The sequence below is a fragment of the Pituophis catenifer genome, unplaced genomic scaffold (assembly GCF_029215685.1).
Source record: "Pituophis catenifer annectens isolate HBS135680 unplaced genomic scaffold, rPitCat1.0.hap2 SCAF_3, whole genome shotgun sequence".
Classification (NCBI taxonomy): Eukaryota; Metazoa; Chordata; class Lepidosauria; order Squamata; family Colubridae; genus Pituophis; species Pituophis catenifer.
In genome coordinates, this window is record NW_027256883.1 from 147,251,805 (window position 1) to 147,264,836 (window position 13,032).

A 13,032-nucleotide genomic window follows, 5' to 3' on the forward strand; every position below is an offset into this window, starting at 1 on the left:
GGCTTCCAACATTTTGGAGGTTTTTTTTCTGTAAAATAATCTGACTACAAGATACTCATTAGATATTATCTACATGCAAAATATATATTACTATGCTATATTGTTATACAATATCCAACACTAGAAACAGAAAATATGCTTTGCTTAACATCTAGCTAATTAATTATTACAAGGCTCTCATATCATCGACATTAAAAAAAAAGTCTGAAAATCTCAGCAGAGTTTTATCAGACATCACAGTTAGAGATTCTTGAAGTAAAATGCAGCTTGACAAACAGAGTTACAACTTGCAAACATAGTTAGCTTGCAACACCTTTGTCTGTCTCTGGGGTGTATGGAACCCTAACCCTAACTCTAACCCCAAACTGGTTTTGTTGTAGATATTGGAAGATATTAAAGTGCAAGATTGCATTTTAAAGATTAAAGAAGGTGGAATGAAGAAAAATGGAGTCCTAAATTATATCTCTTAGGGTTTTCATAAAGAAAGAAAGTGAGGCATCTCTGTGGGGAATTCTTGCAGTTTGAGGAGATGGGAGCTAAAGGTGCACCTGAAGGAAGAAAGCATATTTTTTTTCAGCTGAAATAGTCCCTGCTTATCTCACAAAAGATTGTACATTGTGGTCATAGAAAAATAAGCACAGCTTTATAGCAAGATTGGTAGTTTTTCTCAAGGGGAGGCAAATGAACTAAACTAGTTGAAGGAAAGAGGAGGAAAGGCTCAGAATTTTTCAAAGATAAGGAAGAAAGAAAGCAATTATCTTTCTAAGACTGTTTAACTTTCAGAGGCAATCTATCCTTTGAAAAGTGACCACATTATTCAAGAAGTAGACAATGGTTTCCCTACTGATTTCATGTATTAATCTTTTATCTTAATGGAGGAGGGGGCGATTACTTTCTTGCCTTCTCAAAGGCAAAACACACAGAAAAGAATGAATTCCAAACATGAACAACAAAAAGATGAGTTCTTACATCTTTACTCCCTGATCACTAAAAACAGGTTCATGGGAGCATAATGCTTCCTTTGAAGCTTCATTGAAACAAACTAAGGTATAACTCCCAAAACCAGGAATGTAAAAAAGTTGATGCCCTGGCAAATGTTTTACATCATGGAACTTCTACAATGAGATATTATAGGCTTTGGAAGCAGGTATTGGGGGCTGGGGACTTAGAGCAAAATGGATGTACTTAACCCTGACTCATTTGGGATTTTTTTTGCATGCAGATGTTGCAAAACCTTTTTGAACTTTTCTTATGCAAGTGTTATTTGAGGGATATCCCTGGTGGGTAGGGCTTAATCAGTGGTTAAGCACATCTATTTTGGTAATGTTTCAAAAAGACTCATGTTAACCCAATAAGAACAGAATGCAAAGATGGAAGCAAGAATCTCAGTCTGTCTCTGACTCTCCCTCCCCTTTTCTCCCTTCCCCCCTCCCTCTTATCCATTCACATGCAGACGATCAGCAGTGATTTGTAAAGTTTGGTGATGCTAGACAGATTGACAATCTACACCAGGCCACCATAGATGAAAGCAGAAATGGAAATATTAATATTGAATCATGAAAAAACAATGGAACTGACAGAGAGGTATATACCAGCAAACCATTTTCAATAATCAACTCCACCCCTTCTCATGTTCAGTCAGTCATTACTGTTGATATAACCACTTCTGAAGCTAGTAAAAGGTAACAAAGCACTTTAAAGCCAGGCCACGACTTTACTGCAGTTTGATGTTTCCATATCAAAGAGTCTGCTGTAGGGTACCTTAATTTCCCTTCATTGAAGAAGTAAGGATAGTCCAGGAAGCAGAAAAGGAAAGAGAGCAAGATTGAAACACCATTTGATTTGCCAATGGGCCCATTTTCACAAGAATGTCTTTTTTTAAAAAAATCCTAAATAAGGAATAAGCATCCCTATCATTCGCAGTAAAAGGAGGAATGTAAAAAATTGGATTCCCTCAAACCTAACACATCTTAGCTTCAGCTTTAATCTGAGCAGCTCTTATCCTGCTTCTGCTTCATTTTCACTTATGAAAAAAGAAAAAGAAAATTTTTAAATGAAAAGAAGTTGCAACACGGTACAACTATCATCTAGAGTATTAGATGAAAAAGAGTGCCCCCTCTTCACAATACATTAAACCCATTATTTACATTTGAAAGCAATGCCAAAAAGTAAAAACTACATTAACCTAAGGTTGAATCCCTTGTGAAAGTCTTACAGCCTTAGACAGGAAGACCACCCTTCCTCTTTTAAAAAGTAGCAAACAAATGGATCTGTTCTCATGACAGAAACCCCATGGTGCATCAAAAAAGTAAAAAAAAAAAAATTGAAGGCATCTTCAAACATCAAAATTAAAGGTGGTGACTGCAGAAGAACTGCACATTAGATAGAATTTTCTGAGATCATAAGCATTTTGGACTCTTGCTATTGGGAATTGACATAACTGACGGCAGAGCAGTCAGAGAAGATGGAACAGGGGGAAAAAAGAATTCGCTATAATCATCAACAGTTCTTACATAGAACGTTGAAATAAATCTATAACTAAAACCATTATTGTAGGAAATCTACTTTCTATCATTATATCTTAAGTGAAAAATAATGTAGCAGGTTCAGAGGGAGGTAAAACTGGGTTGCTATGGTACTTGGTCTGAAGGTTTGGCAGTAAAATACAGCAATTTCTGCAAAACAGATGCTTTACATACCGGAATTTAAATCACGCCCAGGATTGAATGCTCTGCTATTCACGGTGGTGGACAATCTATCACAGCTAATGGTTCTAGACACGTTAGTGTTAAAATTGCCATCAAACCTGAAATGAGCCCAAGAGAAAAATAAATTAGACAAATAAGCATGTATACTTGTTTCAATTTTTTATAGGGACAGACAGGTTTTTTTTCCATTACTGCCAACAGCCTTAAATGTCGAGAAGACTGGTCAACTTGATTTACAAACACAGAGGCATCTTGGAAACAGACATCAAATAAATGTTAGCCACATTTGAAGGAAGAAAAGCTTTTGAGTTGTAGCAAAATCTACAATTCATCACTTTCATTTAAGTGGTATAATTGTTCTGCAGAAAAAATGGGGATATTCCAGCTATATGGGCTTCTTCACTTTGACCCAAATTTTCTTCTTCAGAGGAAGTTTTTTTTTTTTTTTAAACTGGCAGAGATGTGTAGTAAGTTACAACCAAAGCAGCAAATCCAGATTTAGGTCATAGTATGAGCAGTACAAGACTTTTAACCCTTTGGCATTTACAAAGATTCCTAGACTCCTTATCTACAAGTCTCTGTTGGGAAATGTCTTTCAAGTGAAAGTTGCAGCTATAGGAGAACAAGCAAATTGGAAAAATAAGGGTGGCTTTATTATTTCATCCCTGATACAAAAAGAGCCAGCATCCATGCTTTGCCCCTGATCCAGATCAAACCTAAAATACTATTTGGAGTGAAACATTCCCCCCCCACCCCCCAAGTAAATAGCAGGTTTACATATTTTGGTAGATATGGATGGGAGAGCATGGTAGTGGCTTTTATATGGTGTTATGACAAAAACACATACCAAAATGGATGTGCAGAAATAGTATGCATGAATGTTTGGAACAGCAAGAAAGACATATAGTATATGAGAAATGGAGAAAGCATATGCTGTCAACAGAGTAAAACATGAAAGTTCAATAAATTAATGAGATTTTAGAGCACTAAATTAGAGTTTGACATTGCCTGAGTTCTCTGCTAAAAGCCAGAAAATATGAAGTATCCCACTGCTTAATTTCTTCCCAAATCAATATTAGTAGCAGGATGGTAAGATGGTAGAATAAGACTGTAGTTTTGGACATGTCATAGAATCCAATCTTCAATAATTTGGTAATGAGATTTTGTTCTGCACATTGAAAGATTAATTTTCCATTATTTATCTATGATGATATATTCCAGAATCAAAGGATGAAATTATGGAAGGATAATTTAGATAGGCTTTTATCGAGTTTTCAGAACAAAAAATGTTGGCCACAAAATCAGAATTTCTCTGATTTGAACTATATTCATTATCGGATCAGATAAAAAATCAGAAATATTCCCAACCTTTCATACATTTATTCATCTTCCAAATGATATTGCAAAGAAGAAAGGAAATGCTACGATGGGCAGCATATAAATTTAATAAATAAATAAATAAATTTTCTTTGACAATATCGCTTAACAGATAATAAACCCTTAATGATCTATTTGCACATTCCAAATAATGTATTTTGTTATATTCATGTAAGAACTGACTGAATAAAATGAGTTGTGCATTTCTCAGCCTACTCAAGAGTTCAATCAAATTTATCTTGTCGGGATTAAATGTTCCCTTAACAGTTAGCATGAAGTGCTACAGATTCCTATAAGAACTTTTTTTTATCCCCAAAACTGTCCTCACTAAAAGGAAATCAAGAGTAGCTGCTACATCATATTGTTATTTCCAACACCTTTACTAAACTCTAAACCAGCTATCATAGTTAATAACTCTGGCTAAAACCTGAATGAATAATTAAGTATATCTTTTGTCCTGAAAAGTGTTTTATTTATAAACTCTAAAACATGTTTATATAATAATTATATGTTTATTGCATCAACATGAAATCAATTCTCAATCTACAGCATTTAAATGTAGAATTTATACAGATAGAGGAGTTATTCTCAGTTAATTCATAAAATATAGATTTATCACAGAAAGTTATTAATAAAAATTTAAAATGTACCTTTTTACAACAATGGGAGAGATGGTTTTGGGGGTAAATAGTTTGTGCAATTTGAAATGATGCTTAATGTTGGCTCCAAGAGAAATAACATCCAGCTCCACCCCAAATTGTCTTCTCTCCTACTTTTCTTTCTCTATACTACAGTATATGAAAACTCTTCCTTCTGGATTCACTTTAATGAACAACTGGTCGAAACTGCATCCCGAGGGGGGAAAACAGAACTGTGACTCCCCCTTTGATCTCTTCCCCATGGAGAAATTCGCTCCCTGCCTAGCTTGCAAGATGTTCATTTGATTGACGTTTGCTCTGATGTGCAAAGCGCTTTGAACTTCAGACATTTAATTCCCATCAGGCAGCAGTCATTTTTATTCTCCTTCAACAAGATTTACAAGCAGAAGATCAGCAAATGGAGAAGATAAAATAAATTTGCAGAAGCTTTGAATCTTACATCAAAATAGTGTAAGCGCCAACTGGATTTTATTCACTATTCACAAATAAATCAACTTGTATGCAGTTTCAGTTTTATAAAATGAAGAAAGCGAAATGGGCATATAAAATGCTAGTCATCAGCTGGATGTGGTTACTATATTAAGATCCCCTGTTATTTTGCCATATTTTCTGTCAATTTCTTATGAATACGCTTCATTCTCGTGTTCCCCAATACCAGCTGCAGAACAAGGTCATTCAGAAACCACAGTTTTCTTTAGAGTGCTGAAACTAATATGTTTTATTAATGGCCAGCCCTGTTCTTGTAATCAATATTTTATTTGCATACTGCAGAACTAAAATATATAAAGCAAACAGCATTTTTGAAAAGTTCCAACTGAGTCTTAATCTAAGCTAATAATAGAGGCCTGCTTTGAAGGCACATAAGTACAGTTAATCAAGATTCCTTCGACTAACTCGTGGTCTATCCAAACACTGGATAAAAGAAATACAGTTCTGTGGCATTATCCTGATACTGAATTCAGCATGAGAACATCTGATACTAGGAATTTTGTTTTATTATCAAATTCATTTAGTAATTAGGAAGTGCTGAAAGAGAGTAAAGCTAACACTGCAGTGGCATAATTGTATTCTTTGCTAAATATTGCCAATCACGTCCTTCCCTAAATTTTACATACTTCAATAAATACCACCAAACATATTCAGTAGTTACCATTTACTATAATTTAATTTGTATCTAACAATATATATGTATACCCTCCTTTACAAGATCACCAGACTTTCCTAATCTTTGTAAGTATCTTTGCATACTGTTAGGATTATCCTGTACTAAAACCAAACTATTTTAGCATTCCTGACAATGTAACTGCACAAACAACTTGAAACATCAGTATACGAATTTCCTTATCTCTCCATTTCACAGCCCAGAAGAGGACAGGTAAACAAAAGAAAGAGCTGCGATAAAGCTAAAGCTGCAATAGCAAATATTTAAGCAGCTATTTTATAAGAGTGAGCCAGGTCACTTTCTAAAGGAATTATCGTAAATGATCTTCAAAAATAGATCTATAGGTTTACCTATGTAAATATTACATGTAAATGTATCTAAGGCAGAGTGGCCAAGTAATAAGAGGTAAATATTTCTCCAGTGCAATTTTTTCATCAAGTGAGATAAATAAAAGCAATCCTTAAGATGACTCTTAAAAAAAAAAACACCCACTAACATTAATTAAAATACAGAAAACAAAATTTAGGCACATGGAAGTTGAATGTATGAGTTACTAAGGATTTAATATGCTACCAATTTTTAAAGTTTTCAATAATTATCTTAAGATATTTAACAGTTATCTAAACATGATAGTGGCTAAAAGTGCTGTGAAAAAAATCTATCATTTCTAGTGCTGCCTTAGGCCTGGAAGTCAGTCCTGGAATTCTGGGAGTTGAAGTTCAAAGGCCACAAAGGAGCCATAGTTACCTACCCTTGATGTAAGGATAGCAATTGTAAAACATTTCTGAAAATGTTGTCAAGGAACGTGCATGAATGTAGCCATGCAGTTGCCAGGAGTCAACATTGGGTTTGATAATAAAAAAACAGTGCCTCCTAAATGTACTGAGCAATCAAAATAAAATATCTATAAACAGTGGTGGGTTGCTCCTGGTTCGGACCGGTTCACAAGAACCAGTAGTAAAACCAGCGGGAGTCTCAGCCCACTGACCCAGACAGATCTGTGATCTGTCCACGCGCAGAAGCTTCTGTGCATGTGCAGAAGAGTGCAAATGAGCAAAACGAGCATGCACGTGGGGTACGATGCGAACTGGTAGTAAAGGTAAGTAGAACCCACCCCTGTCTATAAAGCATTCAGCAGAGTTTTATCAATTTTCCTAGGAAGAAAAAAAGTCTCCACAGGATTATCCCATATTAGCTGGGGCTAGAAAGAAAGAAAAAACCTTGTTATCTCAGCTACCTCTTCCAACTCTAAGGAGCAAAAGAGAACTTGGAATGGCGTTCTTTCTAAATGATGAAGTACACAATTGATCTCATAAATTTGTACCTCATGTCTTTCCATTTTGCAATATGTTTTCAGATCTGTAAATTGTTACAGGTTGTTGCCCACAACTACATGAAATGAGCAACTGCAGTATGGTACAAATACCTCTACTCCATCCTTTAGAACGAAGTTATGTATTCCCTGCACACAATTCAAATGTATTTTACTGATGTGCAAAATTCTAATGTATTTACTGATTTCTGTAGAGCTACTTCAAAGTCTTCAATGACTGCATTTAGACACGCCCCTGAATAATAGTTCCTTTAAGATTAGGCTCTGCAATTTTTGGCATGGCTTAAAATAAGTTGAGACAGGTGAAGTTTTGATCTTCTCAAACTGCCATTATAAGCCAATTTAAGTTTATTAAAATATACAAATAATATAATTATTTGTAGTAATTTTACATTTATAGCAGTTTATCATTATAATTCTGGAAGTCTTAATCCAGTAAAACAGAAGCATGTTTTATAAGGCTGCATAAAAGCTGTTTGTTTATAGGAAATTCACTTGCGGACTTTGGCAGATGTCCACTCAGACACTGGCAATTAATGCAATACATAACTGCAATAAGAGGTGTGTAATTTCTCCTAATGCCTATTAATAATATTTAAACATGTGGAAGCCACTTTTGGCACTAAATAATGTGCTTAAGCAAGGCAGGGCAAAACCTTTAATGTAAACTATGAATCTAGTGAGTTTGTTCATAAATATTAAAGTAGTGGTGCTTATGTCTAGCCCTCAAAGTTTCAGCTGTTGTAGTACCCCTATAGTTGCATGGTCACAATTTGGGCATTTGGCAACCAGCTTGCACTTACAACAGTTGCAGTATTGCACAGTACCATGATTGCTATATGCGAGCTTCTCTGCCAGCTACCCATAAGCAAAGCCATTCCCATAAGTTGCTCATGCCACTTTTTCTCCCAGAAAAAGCATATTGGAAAAAGGATCTTATACTTCTTGGCAAATCCCCACCTGCCTGCATTCTGTACCATCTGCCCACAGCCTCTGGCAACCTGCCCACACTCCATAGCACCTACCCACACGTCTTGCTTAGGATTCCTGCTTCTTGTTTAAGAATCACACAATCCTGATTGCCAGGATTGCTGTTGCTAAACAATGGAGTCATGTGACACAACCCTTTATGATTGCATTCCTTGGGGACAGAAATTCTGTCCCAATTGTCACTGTGACCAGAGGCCTACCTGCATTACGGTTTATAGATTTTTTTGTGGACTGATAAGTCTTCATCAGTTAACTTATTAACTTTTATAACGGTTTTTTCCACATTCAGGTTAGCATTATTTTAAAATAACCAGCAATAACCATTATTCCTCAAACAATTGTTTGTTATATGTTAGGGGTTATGACTGACTGATTGATTGACTGGCAGATAGAAAGATAGATATTTCTATTCCCTGAGAGGTAGTGTGGTATAGTAATTAAGGTGCTAGACTGTGTTTGGGGAAACCCAGAATATAATTCTCTTTTAGATATAGAAGCCATATTGGTGACTTTAGGCAAGTCATTTTTTTCAGCCTAAACTGAGAAGTTAAAAAAAAAAAAATCTACCATCCTGCATTAGATCAGCATACATTATGGTCCATAACATTCAATGAACAGGCTTTTATCCTGCAGTGGATTGAGTTCAGCTGATAATAGTAATATATTCCTTTTATTTATATCCCATGATCAAATACTTTCCTTGCTATCATAATATATTTGCACAAGTCCTTGACACAATATTTTAATTGTGCTACTTATACAATACTTCATGTATTTGCAAGTAAAACTCAAATTCCTTCACTGGAATTTCTTCTTTTTTCCTATGACTAATGAAGCCTATTGGGTAGGTACAAAAGAAGGAGGAAGTGCACATGAAAAATACCTGATTTCATCCAGATGCTCCATATAAAATATATAATTTATTCCATACCATATAAATTGTATAGATTTCTTTCAGCAACTCATTCCAGAGAGATTTCATGGAAGACCATAACCATAACCCTATACCATTTTTCCTTGTTCATGGTTCCCATGCTATCAACATTCAATGTGGAACCAATTCTGAAGTTTCTCCTCAAAGCCTTTATACTTTAAACATGGCCTTCTTTGTTCTTTCTTAATATAGATCTTCTTGATCTAATATCAGTTCCAATGACCACCAAACAAACAAGCCAAAGGCTTTTTCCATCTCCAATAGAAAATATTTGAATACTTACTCCATCATAGATGGTGGAATGGTGCAACAGTCCTGAATTGCTGTGAGAGGAGATGTCAAATGAGCAGTGTATGAAGCTTCCACTACATGCTTGTTTCGATTTACCACATCCAAGTAACGGTTAAACTTTTCCCGAATTTTTTTGGCTAGCTGGAAAATTTAAAGAGAAGAACAAAATCAAAACTGTGTTTCAATGTTTATATTCTATATTCATAATGCAGAATATGCTCAAATTGCAAGAGAAAGCAATTGATTTTGAAATATATTTACATTTACATTTATAGTTAATCAATAAAATTAAACAGCTTATAGATAAACCAATAAGTATGGGAACAACTGCAAGGAGATTTATTGAAATCGTTTCACTTTCTGTTTCTGAGTGTTTTTAAGATCTCCAGATTTTTCAGTTCAGCCATATTTTCTGACATAAGAATTTAAACCAATCTCTCATTAAAATCAAATAGATATCACTCATAAATTAATTCTACTGAAATCTAAGTAATAAATTTTTAAGCTGGAAAAATCTTATATGAATATGCATATGAATATGGTACATTCCACATTCGTTGATATGTGATAGAAAAAAAGTACTGGTAATAATCCTACAATATTCAAGTAGCATTAACAATTGAATCAGATCTATTTTTAAAATGGTGGTAGATATATCTGATTTATAACATAGAAACTTGTCATAAAAAGCTGGAATTTTCCATGCTAATTCAGAATGTACTCATCCAGATCGTCCAGAAAACAAACTTTTATTGGTTCTTTCCAAAGTCAGGAAATTCTAGCTTCAAAAAGACCTTCAAAGGTCCAGGAAGATAAGAATCTACAGCAAAATGAGAATCTACTGCATGGCTGGGCAATTAATTTTACCAAGAGAAAATTTATGAGACACTGGGAATAAGAGAAACTAGAGGGTTTATGCCCCACCCCCTATCCCTGCTGCCCTGCTCCTTCTGCTATCCATACCCGCTAACTGCTGCTGCACCTCTGCTCCACCCTCAGGATATTCCAATGTTGATGCCACGCTGATGCCTCACCCCCTGCCAATATCCTAAACCCCAATACCAATACCATGGGTCGTACTGGGACTGCCCACGGGCCAGATGTAGCTTGCAGGTCATAAAATGCCCAGGTCTGATCTACTGAACCCTCCCCCCCTTTGGCCTATCACCCAGAAAATATATAATTCCTTAATTTCTAGACCATTTACATTTTTTGCTTCTAGTTTCTGCTCTGCTAGCCTGCCCAGCGTGGAAATGTTAAATCACTACAGAGCATACTTGTACAAGAACATAGGTTTGCTTTTTAATATAGTTGACTGATGCATTGTGCAAATACACAGTCACTGTCATTTATTCCAAATGCTACTATTGGTTGAATGGATAAGCACAGTTAGCATGGGTGATACAGCTACTACCACTGTACCAGGGGTAAAATGCTCCCAGTTTGAACCGGATCGCCCGATCCAGTAGCGATGGAGGCAGGTGGTTGGGAGAACCGGTATCAAAAATCCCTGCCCCCCCCCATTGCCCAGCTAAGCCGCGCAATCATCAGTGGCTTTTTAAAAAAAATTAAAAGCATTTTTTCTACAACCTCTTTGGCTGAAGAGGTTATAGAAAAAAATGTTTTTAAAGGGGAAAAAAGCCTCTGCCAATCAGGCAAGTCAGCTGGGATTGTCAGAGGCTTTAAAAGCATTTTTTTCAGCTGAAGAAGTTGTAGAAAAAATGGTTTTAAAAGTAAAAAAAAAAAAGTTGGCCACGCCCACTCAATCATATTATCCCCCACCAAGCCACACCACAGAACCGGTAGTAACAAATTTTACATTCCACCACTGCACTGTCCCACAATGAAAACAGTAGGTCTGCAGTAGCTGTGTCTTTTCTTTCAATAGTTTTCTTTACACATCTTGTTCTGAACAAAAATACATCTGTAAGAAACTTGTTAAAACAAGAATATATTCTGTATGTACACACACACACACACACACACACACACACACACACACACGTGTGTATATGTAGAATTTTCTGCCCAGTTACTAATTGTATTACCCAACTCAGCGTTGAAAAATTATATGGTTTTCCTCAGTCCATTTGAAGTTTTCTTCATAATTCTTATTATGAATCCTTAAACTCCCTATAGTTTATGGTCTGAATGAAGAATAATCTTACAATAATTTACAGCTCAAAGCAAAATGTTCAAATGTTCAGCAACTTATTTTAAGTGCATTCTGCCTTCAGAAAAAAAAGGCTAGATTTATTTAATTAGTGCTGGGTAATTAGTTGACACTTTTTAATCCTCCTCATTCTATTTCTCCATATACCTAAATTTTACAAAAGGAAATGATTTAAAAATACAGCTCAATTTGTACATATAAAAATGTAATTTGTTTGTATATTATATCTGCATTTGATAAATGTCTTCCCTAACTATTAATAACAGGCCATTTCATCATGATTTACCTTCTTGTGTGAATAATTAGACCTATAGTGATAAGTGCAGGGGCCCTGCCTCAATTGTTTTTATCAAATTCTATGACTCAATTAAGGCTCTCCAAGGACACCCTTTTTAACAAAAATGTTCAAATAAAATGACTTGTAGCATTATATTTAATTACCATTATAGAATGATTTATTACTAATACTCCAGAGGTTTATTGCCCAATCTAAGTTATGGATTTCTTTCAACTAGAATGCCACGCATAGTTGAATGTTTCTGTGGGTTGAGAGTTTGTCAACTTCAAAGTTGTCTCTATCATAAGTGGCTTACACATTAGGATTAAAAGATCAACTAGCTACTCAAAAAAGCAAGACAATCACGAAAAGAATGCATGGCACAGGTTGGGGAGGACAGCAACATAAACCAGCAGCCTCCTAACTTTTGGGCACCATGGGCCGTTTCCGTGGAGAAAGGTTTTTTCATGGACTGGAGGGTGGTTTTGCATACTGCCTGCATCCCATGGATGGGATTTTGCTTGTTTGCATGCTTCGACTGTTTCTGGCACGGCACGGACTGTGCCTTTCCACGGACTGGGAGTTGGGGATCCCTGACAAACAATAAAAAATCCAACATAAAAACAAAAACAATAACTCTCCACTCTCCTGGTGACAACAAGCAATCAAAGGAACCACTTGATGGGATCCATCCCTCTCTGGGTTCTTCAGGCCCATTTGGCAAAATCATGTCTTTGGAATCTTGTGAAAGAGTGTCCAATCAGGGGCCAGTCTAATCTCTGCGAGGATGATGTTCCAAAGAGAGGGAGCCCCCACGGAGAAGGCCCTTTTTCTGGTTCCCACTTCAATGTTGCTTAACTTCCTTAAGCAACATTCCCTGCCTCCCCACTCTGATGGGTAAGGTGGATGTAATCAGGAAGAGACGGTCATTCAGATGTACTGGTCCCAAGCCATGAAGGGCTTTAAAGGTGACAAATAGCACCCATCAGCAAATAGGTAGCCAATGCAGTTGCTGAAAAAGGGGTGACAAAACCTTGCGGGCTATTGCTATGATGAAATGGCTATTCTGTACAATTGTACAAAAGCCCAACAGGTACAGAGCAATAATGTTCTCAATGGACATAATGT

At 36.0% G+C, this 13,032-nt stretch overlaps 1 protein-coding gene across 1 annotated transcript in view; it reads right to left on the reverse strand.

Annotated features, from left to right (window-relative positions):
- Positions 1–13,032, reverse strand: part of CACHD1 (cache domain containing 1) — a 141,102-nt gene that overhangs the window by 72,695 nt on the left and 55,375 nt on the right. The window contains exons 3-4 of the mRNA XM_070939490.1: positions 9,447–9,595; positions 2,700–2,806 (exon numbers count right to left, since the gene is read on the reverse strand). Of these exons, the coding sequence (XP_070795591.1) occupies positions 2,700–2,806; positions 9,447–9,595 (256 nt within the window). The remainder of the gene's footprint in view (positions 1–2,699; positions 2,807–9,446; positions 9,596–13,032) is intronic.